Raw genomic sequence first — 13,852 nt, 5'->3', positions numbered from 1 at the left:
ACTCTTTCCTGGCTTTCCCGCCTGTTTTTGCTGAGGATTATACAAGGACTGAGAAAAATCTAATGTCTTTCTCTCCTTTTATAGGTGAGAAAATGAAGACCTGAACATTAACTAATATAACCAGGGAAACTAAACTGTTTGAAACTTCTAGCAAGGTACCCTGGAACATCTGCTTCATTCAAGCTTATAAAACAAAACCATTGAATTTTAGAGTTAAAAGAGATCTGAGAGTATAAATTAGGAACACCAAAAAACTGGATCCTTGTTAGTCAAGAGGCCTAAAAGCCTACAGACAATAAGAAGGAATGTTTTGCTTTCTAAAATATTCATAAGTTATTGGGGTAATGACAGCAGCATCAGTTCTTAGGTTCTATATTTCTATACAAATGCCAGATTTTTAACTTGTAAAATTAATGGTATTTCATTTTTTCTAAAATAAAAACAACTAGAAATTGATTTTCTCAACTTGGGAAGCTACTGCCCTCTAGGGGGTGGGCTTGGAAATGTGAGAGGCACTTTTGTTTTTTGTTTTTGTTTAAGATTTTATTTTTGAGAGAGTGAGCGAGCGAGCAAGCCCGAGCTGGGGAGAGGAGCATAGGGAGAAGCAGACTCCCTGCTGAGCAGGGAGCCCGATGCAGGACTCCATCCCAGGACCCCGGGATCACTACCTGAGCCGAAGGTAGACCCTTAACTGACTGAGCCACCCAGGTGCCCGAGAGGTACCTGTCACAATGACTAATGGGGCAGGGGGAGCCATTACTGGCATTTACTGTCTGGGGACGAGGGATGCTGGCATACTGAAATGCAGTTTTAAACATAAAGAGCTCCCCTCCCCAAGATGCCTATAGTATTTACTTTGAAACATGAAAGTGATATCTAGTTTTTACAAGTTGCATCCTAGAATGCTAACTATTTAGTCTAAGCTGTCTTAGTGAGATGGGGGCTGGGAGATACCCATTGACTGAGAACATAGGATGTCTATTAATTTTATGGTAAACCTTTGTCTACAGGAAGTTCGTGGATCTGACTGCATAGAGCTAATCCCACTAGCATTTATCTCAACACTGGGATCTGGGACTTGCCAGTTGTTCTCTGTACACAGCTACAGTGCAACTTACTCAGCTAGGAATAATAAAAGGTAGACTTCTGATTGATGTAATGTTACACAGTATATACAGGCAGATGTTGATAAAATGGTTTAAAAATGCTCTGATAATTGCAGAATAGACTTTGGATGCCAGAAAGATATAACCTGAGTCTTTTCTTAAGATTTTCAGGTAGGATTATGTAAGATGAATGTCTGCTTGACTCTCCAATGTTCATTCTCCCTTAAGTAATAAAAACCCCAAATGGTCTCCATTTCCCCCAACATCTCTCAGCTTTCTCGTGGGTGGGTGTGACCATGTGACTTGACCAACGGACAGTATGAAATGTGTGCAATTTCCAACATTTCCCCCTTCTCTGAAATAGGGAAACGGTGTGTTCTTTACTCACTTTTCTTCTTGCCACTTGCTGGGAAGGGATGATAACCTGAGCAACCACCTTAGACCCAGAGACGAAGCCATGGAGAGTTCCACCAGTTGGATACTTGGATGACCATATGGAGCAGAGGCACCTATTCACTTCTATCTTACCTCAGCCAATGTACTTGGGAGAAATTAATTTTTTTGCTATTTTTTCATATGCCAACTGTTGTGTTGCTCTCTCAACTAGGCTGCAAATAAGAAATGACATCTGGTCTTTTTTTAAGTTTGTTTATTTTTTTATAATCTCTATCCCCAATGTGGGGCTCGCACTCATGATCCTGAGATCAAGAGTTGCATGCTTCTCTCACTGAGTGAGCCAGGTGCCCCAACAACTGGTCTTAATAAATCAATAGTGCAAGAAACTTCAATGTAGCTGAACTCCTTTTTAGTTATATTTGGGTCGCAAATACCTACGTATACATACCTTAACAAAAAACTAATTTGTATATACAAATTCAATACATTACAAACTGGCACAGTCCTGGGTGGTTTAAAAAGGGTGGAAGCAAAGAGAACTTTATTATAGTTATACTTAATACAATTCAATGTATGTAGTTATGCCTAGTATAGTTAATATTCAGTGTGAGCAGGATCAACTTCGCCTATTTATCTATTTTTTCTTCTTCTGCAGATTGTACACAAGGGAAGGAGGCTTCTTGGTTTTATAGGCCACACTTCTCTTGAGGCGCTCTCCTTTGATGTTAACGATATGTGGCAGGAGAGGGGGCCGGACTGTCAGAACTGTTCCTTGAGGTGTGTAGCCTCGGAGATGCAGTCTGTCCTTAAACTGAGGTGTTACTGCAACCCAACCTATGCAGGCATGTGACAGAGAACAAAATGGTGTTAGCAACCCTCTTCTTAAAAACACCAACCCCAAGCTCAAAATGGAGCACCAAAGGAGGCTACTGCTCTCTTTTGCTCTATTTTTTAAGAAAGCATGCAATACATTTGTGAAAAGGTACAAATTTATTTTTACAATAGGTTGCATTTAATGAAAAACCGGTACGTATTTCCTATTATCCTCAGTTCCTATTATCCTCAGCTACTGTTATCCTCAGTTTGTCAGTTAAATGCACATTTCTATAAAAATACACTGTAAGTCTACTTACAGTGAATAAGGCTACTTTATCCACCTTTTAAAAAGTGGCTGGTGTAAAATTACCTGCAGAGGAAAACTTGATGTCAGCCACTGCTTCAGATTCCCCAAGTCCTTCTCTTAATGTAATGTCTTCACCAACAAGAGGAGGAAATCCTGCCATCCGTTCTTCTCCACCCATTGGAACCTGCCATTGAGATAAATATTCTCAGCTACTGAAAACACCAAATGAAAAGCATGGGAGCTCTGTGAGGAGGTGAAGCCTATAATCCCAGTGCCAAGAGCGGCACGTGAGCATGTGTCTAGTGGTGACCTCCTGATAGCAGCATCTTGTTTTATTAATTTACACTACTTTTACAGCCCTCCATAAAGCCTTACAGAGCGATGTTTGGCAATTAAGGTAACGTCCTTCAAAATACCTTCGTTCTCATGGGCCTGGCCTCAAAGATTAATCCCCTGTACATGTATAATGGGTACATGTATAATGGGTAAGGTTCAGCTTTTGCTCACAGATGTGTCCATGAATGGCAAGTAACTGGATATTTGTTTATTAACAGATCTCTCTAACACTAGGGACACGAGACAGATGTTACAGTATGGTCCCTGCACCCAAGGGGGTCAGAAGGTGGAAATAACATGTAAACAAATTACAAGGTAAGGAATGTGATGGGAAGCATCTATTATGTACTAGGGTTGTGGAGGAAGCAGTAACGAACATGTTTTGGTTGAGGAAAACATTAATGAAGAAGCAATATCTGAGCAGTATTTTGAGAAATAGGTTGAAGTTACTTACTGGAATGGTATTCTGGGTTAGCATCATGTACAGACACAAAAACAGGAAAAAGGATGGTGAGTTCAGGGACCTGTAGCGGAACTGTGGAGGGTATGTTAAGTCTGCGTGTGAGTGTGTATCAGTGATGAGGCTATCAGTTTAGACTATCAAGGAATTATAAGCAAGAAAAAGAATAGAGATAGGAATAAAAAAAATACTGTGACTTGCTTTGTATTTTTAAAAGATCTCTGTAGTGCAGGGTGTCTTAACTTTGGCACTATTGACATGTTAGGCTAAATAATTCTTTGTTGGGGGGGTGGGGAGGCTGTCCTGTACATTGTAGAATTTTTAGCAGCATCCCTGGCCATTTACTCAGTATCCACCAAGTTGTGAAAAACAAAAATGTCTCCAGTCATTGTCAAATGTCCCCTGGGGCAAAAGTCAGCCTTGGTTGAGAACCACTGCGTTAGTTGCTGTGGAGGTATATTTGGGGTGGAGGTGGGAGGAGGGCAACAAAAGCTGAAAGCTAAGAAAATATTTCAGGATCTCAAAAACAGCCTAATGAAATCAGATTACAGCTTGAATTGGGAGGCTGGATTCAGTGATAATTAGGAGGCAAGGCTGACTTTGATTTGGGAGGTAAGAAACCAGGAGGCAAGAATGACTCTCAGAGTAGCCCAAAAAACATGCTTCTGTTACAGTGGGAGAGAAGGCTGGGACTGTTGCTTTGGAAAGTATCAGTGATGTCCACTCTGAAAACTACACAGATGCATGGGGTAGAGAACCACAGAGTTCACTTTTATGAAAGCCATATTATACAAACTAAGGAAGTTTTCTTTCCTGTAAGTCTCCAGCTGTATTTCAACTCATATATTATCATTTTGCCCTAGAAGTGAGCAAATGTAACAGGACAACCAAAGGCTTTTAAGTGTAGAACAGTCAATAGGTCTTATATTGCTGATTGCCTTTATATGCTCACCTACCCTGCAAATCCAACACGTCTTTGGAATATTCAATTTATGGCAGTTATTTCATTGGCATTTTAATTTTAGTCTGGCTTTCTTAGGAAATACAGAGGAAAAAAAAAGCCTTTACTTCTCAAGTTAGCTTTATTTTTAGCCTCTTTGAAGGGCAGGTTTATATTTTGGGTTTTTTGGCTCATACTCAGTTGTATAAGCAATAATTAATACTAAATCACCTCTGCTGGATGTACCTGGTGTTTTTGTAGATGTGTTCTACCACCACCATCATCATCATCACCAACACTTACATAGCATTACAACAGTGCCCTGGAACTTAGTCCTCGCCACAACCTTGTGATGTAGGTATGACAGAGTCACAAAGCTTTGGAAGTGGTGGAACAGCATTTGAATCCAGTCTGGCTCGTGAGCGTGAACATTGTACGACAGTCATCGTACGTTAACCACGGGTATGTAATGCCTTATTAAACAGCTGAAAACAGTTCTGACACAGTATTTGGTAAGCTTAGGAAGAACAATTTCAGGATACAGTAAGGGCCAGACAGGGACTGAAGAGGATGGGACTGAGAAGCATGAGCGATACTGACTGTCAAAGAAGGAATGAGCAGGACACTGAGTTTTGTTTTGTTTTTTAAAGATGAGAGAAACTGTAGCATACTTAGAGGGGGAAGGAAGGAACTAGTAGAGCAGGAGTAAAAAGCTAGGATAATCTGTCAGTGTCTGGGATTAAGAACCTGGGAGAAGAGCTTTTCCACTTGGACCAGGACTTCTCAACCTTGGCCTTACAGCGTTTTGGAGCAGGTAATGCTTTGTTGTGAGGTCTTGTGCACTGCAGGGTGCTCAGCACTATCCCTGGCCTCCGTCCACGAGATGCCAGGAATGCCCCCAGTTGTGAGAAAACGTGTAGTTTCTCTTCACTCAGCATTAATCCAATCAACTTTCTGCAATGATGTGACTGCTGGGTAGGTGAAAAGTGGCCAGTGCAGCCAAAGAACTAAATTTTAAATTTTATTTAAATTGAAATAGCTACTTGTGGCTATGGTATTGGCCAGTGTAGTTTAGAGAAAATACAAGGCTGTAGCCATGTAGGATCAGTCCAAACAACATCCCTTTTCTTACAGAGCCCACTTTACTTTATAGCCAAAATCCTCAAGCAAAACAGGTGAGGAGAGAGCTAGCTGATCATTTAACAAAAATGGTATGTCCAGCAAAGGCTTTCTTAGCAGGGCTGTGGGACTGTCATAGTGTAGGTTAACCTAACTGTGCAATCTTCAAAGTGTGTTGCCTCACCTTGAGTAATGTACGACCTGCATGCTTCTGATACACAGTATCTGCCCTGTCCAAGGAAGTAATATGCACGGGGAGGAGGTTGGAAGCCACAACTGTAAACCAAGCCGACTGATTTCCCTTAAGAAAGGAAGAAAATAAGTTATTTAACAATGAAAAACTTGCAAAACCAACATATTACAAATTACAATCAATTACCACCCCCCAAAAAATCGAGCTCCCTTTATAAGTAAATGGAGATATAAATAAATATAATTAAAGAAAATACATAAGGAGGTGTGCCTGGGTGGTTCAGTTGATTAAAACTAGTTGACTCTTAGCTCAGCTCAGGTCTTGATCTCAGGGTTATGAGTTCAAGCCCCGTGTTGAGCTCCATGCTGGGTGTGAAGCCTACTTAAAAAAAAAAAAAAAGTATATATACGGAAATATAAGTAAAAGGAAATGCTTTAACTGTGCCAGTGTAAAGTTAGGTTTAACATTCTGTGGGTTTTAATGAAACATAAGGGCTTTAAGTGTGTAAGGCCAAACTGCCAACAAATTATGAAAAAACAAAAAGCCCGAGAAATACGCTATAGCAATGGCATGCAAGTTACATTTACTGTTGCTGGATACATCCATGTTTCATTTCCTTTTTCTCCTCACTTTGGGAAAACAGGGAGCAATTCTATTAATACTCTAAAATCCCCAGAATGATGCTATGTAAATGAATTATCAAACAAAAAAGCACATACTTAATGAATACATATCTTGGGATATAAAGAAGTGTGGGAGGGGTACCTGGCTAAGCAGTGGAGCATGTGACTCTCGATCAGGAGTTGTGAGTTCAAGCTCCACGTCGGGTGTAGAGATTACTTAAAAACTTAAAACAAAAAAGTGTGTATTTAATGCACACTAACCCTGTACCTAAAGGTTGGACTTATTTCTTTTTAACCTGTGATTTCCATGTGAAACAATGCCACAGGATAGGAACAGTATCTTTTCCTCATGCCAAGTTGTATGGGGCATTCAATAGCCTAATGAAGATCTAGCTTTTGAGACGTACTACTTGTTTTTCCTCCCCATTTCTTTTTCCCAAGTTTTTATTATGGACATTTTCAAACAAACAAAAAGTATCAACTTCCAACCGTCATGAGCTAGTTGTCAACAGTTTGCCAATCTTGTTCACTATATCTGCATCCTTAAAGTAATCCTAAGTCATTTTTTAACAGTACAGACTTTCCTTACCTGCAGAAAATCTATGCGGCCTATGGCACCCAAAAACAGAACCATTCCTGGTTTAAGCACAAAAGTTCTTGGAACAATGGAATGTGTTGGCAAAACAATATTTACTTCTTTTTCTGTTAGAAGGTTTAAAATCTGTAAAGCAGAGGGCAGATTTTTTAGAGAATTACTTTTATTGATATGATATATTGTGATTTACCTCTATGGTAAAAAGTGATAAGTTTTTTTCCAGAATTCACAATAAACCAAAGTATGTCAGAATTTGCACATAAAACTGCTACATTCTTTCTGTCTAAATCAATCAATTTATGGATGGCTCTACTCTTGTTTCACAACTTAATACTGAAAAACGGCAAAACACCTTATATGAGAGTATGAGACTTCGTATGTCAGCAGTATCCCTCAAATGTCAAAATCGGTGTGAACTGAAAACATTGATGTGTCAATCCCAAAACAGCACATATGTTCTCTCCATCAAGCTTTCTAGGGACCAGTAGTTCTTAGCTAAAGGTAAGGCAATATGCCACCTTCTATCCCAGGGGCAAGTATGAATACATTAAATCCAAAATGGTCACCTCATTCTAGGAGCAGTTAGAGAGCTTTGAAGAACCCTTTACTGAAGTTTGGTCTTCAGTTTTCTTATTACCCCCAAATGCTCAGCAAAAAACGAGAAAGTTATGAATCCTCTGGCTTCTGAGGATGAAGAGTTCCCAAAGAGACTAGAGAAAACAGAAAAGGAAGGCCAGGAAGCACAAGATTCTGGTAGGATTTAAGCAATCTAAATCTAATTTGAAAAGGGACATATGGGGGCATCTGGCTGGCTCAGTTGGTAGAGCATGTGACTCTTGATCTCAGGGTTCTGAGTTGCGAGCTCCACACTGGGTGTAGAGATTACTTAAAAAAATTTTTTTTAAAAAGAGAAATATTAGAGAAGGCAAAAAAGTCGATAAAAACTTTTGTGAACTTAATTCTTAAGAAAAATAACAAGGAGAGGCACCTGGGTGGCTCAGTTGGTTAAGCATCTGACTCAGTTTCGGCTCAGGTCATGATCTCAGGGCCATGGGATCAAGACCCACATTAGACTCTGCACTAGGCCCAGAGTCTGCTTGAGATTCTTTCCCTCTCCTGCCCCCTCTGCCCACCTCCTGCCCGCTCTCTCTCAAATAAATAAATAAATAAAATCTTAAAAACAACAAAAAAAGAAAAATAACAAGATAATAAAGAACACGTGAAACCTAGAGAGCCTCACAAGAAAATACACAAGGGGCTGCAAGTACTTACCCTCAGCATTTGTATTTAAAAAGCATATTAAAAGCCACCTGCAGGGGCCCCTGGGTGGCTCAGTTGTTAAGCGTCTGCCTTCAGCTCAGGTCATGAGCCGTCGGTCCTGGGATCGAGCCCTGCATTGGGCTCCCTGCTCAGCGGGAAGCATGCTTCTCCCTCTCCCACTCCCCCTGCTTGTGTTCCCTCCGGCTATCTCTCTCTCTGTCAAATAAATAAATAAAATCTTTAAAAAAAAAAAAGCCACCTGCAGTAGAAGCCTTTTAACCCTTTTTAACGGAGACCCTGATACTTTTATTTCTCAAAAGAGTTCCTTGATTCAGTTTGGGAAAACACTGATTTAAGGCATCTAATAAATATCATTAAACTGACACAAAAATAAACTGCCAGAGCCCTTTTAGATCTAAAAACTTAAGGGTCTCATTTTGCTGGCTATAATATTTAGCAAATTCTTGCTTTTCTGACTATTTGACAAGCGTTCATATGACTAAAGTAACTGCTATCCTTGACTTGAGTCTAAAAGGAAAGAATAAGTTGGTGAATGCTGAAGTTCAAGTGCTGGAACATTATTAGAAAGCAGTCCAGTTACTCTGAAGCTACAGATTGCTAAGGAAGAGCAATTATTCTAGGAGCGCAAAAAAGTTAAAAGATCTATTATTATTCTATGACATGGGACACTAAATAGAGCATAATTCTGAGAATGAAACTAAGTGATCCAGGTAAGGCAAAGAATAAAAAGAAGCTAAGACACCACTGTTATTTCATAGACATATACAGATATAATTAGGCAAATCAGGAACTTGCATCATTAACCAGATTCTAAGGAAACTGATTAATGGAGCTGTTGTTGTAAGGCTGTATCCTGGATGCATTCTTCAGTCAGTCCATGACTTGGATGATAATCAAAATTGCAAATGAATAACAAGTTGTGAGATTTAATGAGTTTGTAGAATATGGGCTTAATTTAATGAGATAAAAGAAAGTTTCCCAGAAGATTATAATTGGAATAAAAAGATGTATAAGGGTAAGACAAGTGGAGTTAAATCTTAGTAAGTTGTGCTCATCTGAGGGCACTTATACAAGAAATTTAGTTCTTAGTGTCATTTTTTTAAAAGATTTATTTGTTTGAGAGGGACAGAGAGTGAGAGAGCCTGAGAGAGCATGAGCACACACAAGCCAGGGGTGGAAGGGGTGGGGGGGCGCAGAGGGAGAGAGAGAAGACTCGCTGCTGAGCAGGAAGCCCAATGCAGGCCTCGATCCTAGGACTCTGGGATCATGACCTGAGCCGAAGGCATATGCTTAACTGACTGAGCCACCCAGGCGCCCTCTAGTGTCATATTTTAAGGACAAAAACACATTAGAAAATATTCTGAAACGAGGCCCGAGTTGATGAAAAGCCTATCTCTCAGAGAGAACAGCTGCAAGAAACAAAGAGAAATCATCTGGATTATGTCAGCACAGTAAATGTTCAATGTTTGTTGGATGAACGAATGAAAGAGTAGAGTAGAGTGAGGAAGAGATAGGACATTACACTTTAAAGTAGTTCAAAGTCTAGCAAGGGAAACAGGCATTATGTTCATTCCACACAGGACCATCTGGAGGAACAATGGGTACAAGTTACAGGGAGACTGATCAGCTCCACACAAAGAGCAGGTCAAAGGCCAAATGGGTTACCATGGGAAACGAGGGGACACTGCTTCAGCTGATGGTGAGTCACTTCTTATTTCAGTTCAAGCCGGATGCATAATGTGTAGAGGGAATTCAAGCATAGAATAGGTGGCTGGACTGCAGCAACAGTCATGTTTTCTTCCAATCTCAAAATCTGAATGTCTCCCTAACGAAGGTAACAACCACAAGAACACAAAGAGGTTGTGAGCAGTGAAGCCTACCAAATGGAATACAGATCTTGATGGCATGTAGATCACCCTGAACTGCTTCTATGAATGAGTCAGAACTTCGTCTAAAGTGAAAGGACACGCCTTTCCTGTGTTCTGCCAATGAAGATGGCACTCGTGCAATTGAAAGTTAGTATTTCCAAAAGACATCAAATACATACACAATTTTCTTTTGTAATTCCAGGGGTGTCATGAAACCAGTGGGCATCTTTCACATCTTGTGGGGTCAGTTCTACTCGTTTGGAGGATTTATCCGCAACCATAACAGGTTCATTTTCCATGTCAAAGGCAAGTGAATCAGCATCAAACTCAAAGGCAGGTTCATCTTTCCGTTCTTCTGAATACAAGAATGTTCTTTTAACTCTTCCTAGAACAAGTTATATTTAAGCTATTAGTCACTCCTTTGAAGCTTTTGACTCCAGACAGATAATTCTTATTCTCCTCACTTGCCTCAAAAACAAGTTACTGAGACTAACTACGGTGTACGGAAGCAAGACTACAATGATACCTTTGCCCTTCTGTCAAAGGCAGTGGAAAGACTCTTGCAATGGTCAAATATGTTGCTAGTTGTGTACACTGGGTAGGGGGCTGGGTGATTGAGGGGAAAGTGCTGGAAATCAAACTGTTTTCAGTGAAGGAAGGTTGAAAAAAAGAAACCAAGGAAAGAGGGACAATCAAATTTAAAGCTGCGGCATGGAGTCAACAAGTTGTGCTGGTCTGCAAGGAGAGGGTGCTGTTGCTCAGTGAAAATGCTTCCACTGCTGACAATGGCTAGATGGGCAGTTGTTGCAGGCTTCCCCTCCTGGATTTCTCCAAGTATCTACTGTTTCAGTTTTCTTAGCACAAAGAACTCTGGGTTTCCAAACAGCAGCCTTGCCTCTCAAGGGCCTCTTTGTTCCAGAACAAGGAGAGTGGACTCTCCCCACAAAAACTGGCTAGCCCTAGACAGCTGTATTTCAGGTTGTTCAACAAAAAATTTTAGCATAGCCCCAACAAGAGTTTTCCTATAGAAGATGCTTACCTACTACATAACCGTGCTTCTTCAAGAGATTAAGTTGATTTTGTTCTTGCTGACTAAGATCTTCTTCAGCTTCAGCTGCAGTTTTTTTAAGCCTTTTTTGTCTTGCAAACATCCTGTAAGGTGTTGGGTTGCAAATAGGAAACTTCAGAAGGTTTAATGTAGTACCTGAAATACCAAAGAATAAATACGTTTTTATAAACATTGTACAAGAAGAGGGAATAAGGGGAGGAAAACTAACGTTTTTGAGGAGCTACATTGACTTGGGTACTGCGATTTACTTCATTTAACCTTCATGACAACCCTCTACAAGATCATTCTTATTTTATAGATGAAGAAATAGGCTTAGAGATTGGCCCAAAGGCTCAACCTGGATTTGAATCCCAAATCTGCAGACTTGATTTCTTTCCATTTTCACTGCACTACCATCCAGTATAAAAGCACTTCTGTCTATAATTTAACCCAAGTTCTGGCAGAGAAGAACAGCTTATCAAAGTTAAACACTGGTTTCAAAGGAACAAATGAGGCAGTTTTGCCAACTGTTAAATACCAACAGGGTCACAGAAGGACCCATTTTGCAATTAGAGAAGTTTCTTAAAACCAAAAAGTTGAGGGAAGCTTGCGTGGCTCCGTCGGTTAAGCATCTGCCTTCAGCTCTGGTCATGATCCCATGCTCCTGGGATAGAGTCCCTAATTGGGCTCCTTTGATTGATAAATAAATAAATAAATAAATAAATAAATAAAATCTTAAAAAAAAAAAAACAGACCCCACAAAGTTGACATTTTTCTCTCAAAGCCACAAATCATACAGCATTAGTGAATTATTCAAGTGTTACATGTTTATAGTATACTGATCTTATAAATAAACTTAAGATATGAATAGTAAGACTGAGGGGGTGGAAGTTTAGAAAGTAAAAGATGGAAAAAAAGAAAGTAAAAAGGACTTTGCAAAGAAACATACAAATATGTAAAGCTACCAAAGAAATCTCCAAGAGAAACTCTCGCTTTGTTTCCTGGTTCATCTACAGTGCCTAAGAAACAGTGACTGGAACATAGAAGTGCTCCATATATATTCCCATGAGAAAATGACTAACATATACTAAATTTCTAACCACTAGGCTGACACAAAAGAGAGGTGTGGCCAAAGTAGGGAGAGAATTTTTTAATGGAAGGCTCCAGACAGCCCCCGGTGGACATTAAAGAGGGATATACTAGATGCCTGGGCTGCGACCAGACTTTCAGCGTCTCAGAAAAGGAAGGGGCGGGCCTCCTAAGGCTCACCAGGCCAAGGGGAGATGGTAGCTCTGTCGATAGCCTCAGCGCCCTTGGCGATGCAGTAATCGGATTCTAGGAGCGTGTTGAAGAGAGTGGACTTGCCAGCGTTGGTGGCGCCAACCAGGTACACATCGCCGCGGTAACGCCAAGAGCGCTGAAGCGCTGTGATCAATTCTTCCACGCCATAGCCAGTCTTGGCGCTTATGAGCCGCACATCCCTGAGCACCGTGCGGGCCCTGGCGGGAGGATTCGAATTCTCCCTTCCGTCTTCCTGTGGTCCTCGGTGGCCACAGGGTCGCAGGAGCCCTACGCGGGCACAGTCGTCCCACAGTCGCTCCCGGAGCCGCTGCAGGTAGCCGGGCGCGTCCTGGGGCAGCAGGTCCACCTTGTTCCCCAGCACGATCAGCTGCCTGGGGCCCACCAGCGCGGACAGGTCAGGCAGCAGGGCGTCGGGTAGATCGAGCAGGTCCACCATGTAGAGCACGAAGGCGGGCCCCGGGCGTCGCAGCGCGGCGCTCACCAGCTCCAGATACTGCTCGCGGCTCATCTGCACGCTCAGGGCGCGCCGGTGGTGCACCAGCAGCCAGCAGCGCTGGCACACAGTTCGCGCCAGCCCGCCGTCGGTCTGCGCCGCTGCGCTGAGGAACTTCTCGCTGGGCAGGTAGCCGGGCACGCAGGGGTCCTGGCAGTGCAGCTCAGCTCCACAGCCCGAGCAGTTCAGGCCGCTGGGCGGCACCGTCGGGTCCGGGTGTCCCACGACCGGGTGTACCCGACTCCTGGCCCGTACCTTCTGCTGCTGCCGTTCTTCCCGCTGCTGCTGCTTTTGTCGCTCCTCCTCCTCCTGCCGCTGCTGCAGCTCTCGCAGCTGCTCTTCGAGGACCGGTGCAGGCTCTGGCTCCGAGACGTACTCGGGGAACAGAAAATGCTCCTCCATGTCAGTCCTCCCTTCGTAACCCCCAGTCGCCGCTGAGCCACGGGAAAGCCTATGTCCCAGGCCCGATGGGTGCTGGAAGGAGGAGGCGGCCGCACATCTCTTGAGAAGCAGCTCCTTAGGTACATGGCGCGCTACGGTGGGAGGTGATCCCCGTAGGAAGGGCCACAGCAGCTGGCGTGTGAAGCGTGTGGGCAGCATGGGGAACGCGACCCCGGGTGAGGGGGCGGAGCCACGTGCGCGCAAGCGCACTGGGGTCCGAGGTGCAAGTTAAACCCGAGATTTAAGCCCGGGACTACTGGTGGGCTGTCATTTGTCAGAAAGCGCAATTCGATTTCTTTCGCGGCTAATCCTGTGAGTTCTCGCGATGAAGGCTCTGAGGCCGGAGAGCCCATTCAAAGCTACGTCAAAAGCACCGGCGACCTAGGCTGGGCTGGGTGGAGGCTATTGAGGGTTTGTGTACTTTCAGGCTTCTTCAACGCGCCACCGCTGTCACAACCCGCTTTTAGTGAATTACATTTTTAAATGTAATTTATTTATTTATTTATTTATTTATTTATTTATTTATTT

General features: G+C 42.4%; 1 protein-coding gene and 1 long non-coding RNA gene across 2 annotated transcripts in view; one reads left to right on the top strand and one right to left on the bottom strand.

Annotated features, from left to right (window-relative positions):
* LOC103672755 overlaps positions 1–1,754 on the top strand; it is a 3,086-nt gene extending 1,332 nt beyond the window's left edge. The window contains exons 2-3 of the long non-coding RNA XR_571242.1: positions 85–155; positions 1,011–1,754. This is a non-coding gene — a long non-coding RNA (uncharacterized LOC103672755). The remainder of the gene's footprint in view (positions 1–84; positions 156–1,010) is intronic.
* A 258-nt stretch (positions 1,755–2,012) lies between these two features.
* Positions 2,013–13,752, bottom strand: NOA1 (nitric oxide associated 1). The gene is made up of 7 exons (XM_008701498.1): positions 12,358–13,752; positions 11,080–11,244; positions 10,220–10,425; positions 6,886–7,017; positions 5,665–5,781; positions 2,689–2,809; positions 2,013–2,336 (listed from the first exon to the last, which is right to left on the bottom strand). Exons 1-7 carry the CDS (start codon positions 13,481–13,483, stop codon positions 2,137–2,139), a joined length of 2,067 nt encoding a protein of 688 aa, XP_008699720.1. The 5' UTR covers positions 13,484–13,752; the 3' UTR covers positions 2,013–2,136.
* Between the last annotated feature and the right edge of the window lie 100 nt (positions 13,753–13,852).

Source organism: Ursus maritimus, unplaced genomic scaffold, assembly GCF_017311325.1.
Source record: "Ursus maritimus isolate PB19 unplaced genomic scaffold, ASM1731132v1 scaffold_8, whole genome shotgun sequence".
Taxonomy (NCBI): Eukaryota; Metazoa; Chordata; class Mammalia; order Carnivora; family Ursidae; genus Ursus; species Ursus maritimus.
The sequence above is the reverse complement of the archived record's forward strand: the minus strand, read 5'-3'. Positions and strand labels throughout refer to the sequence as shown.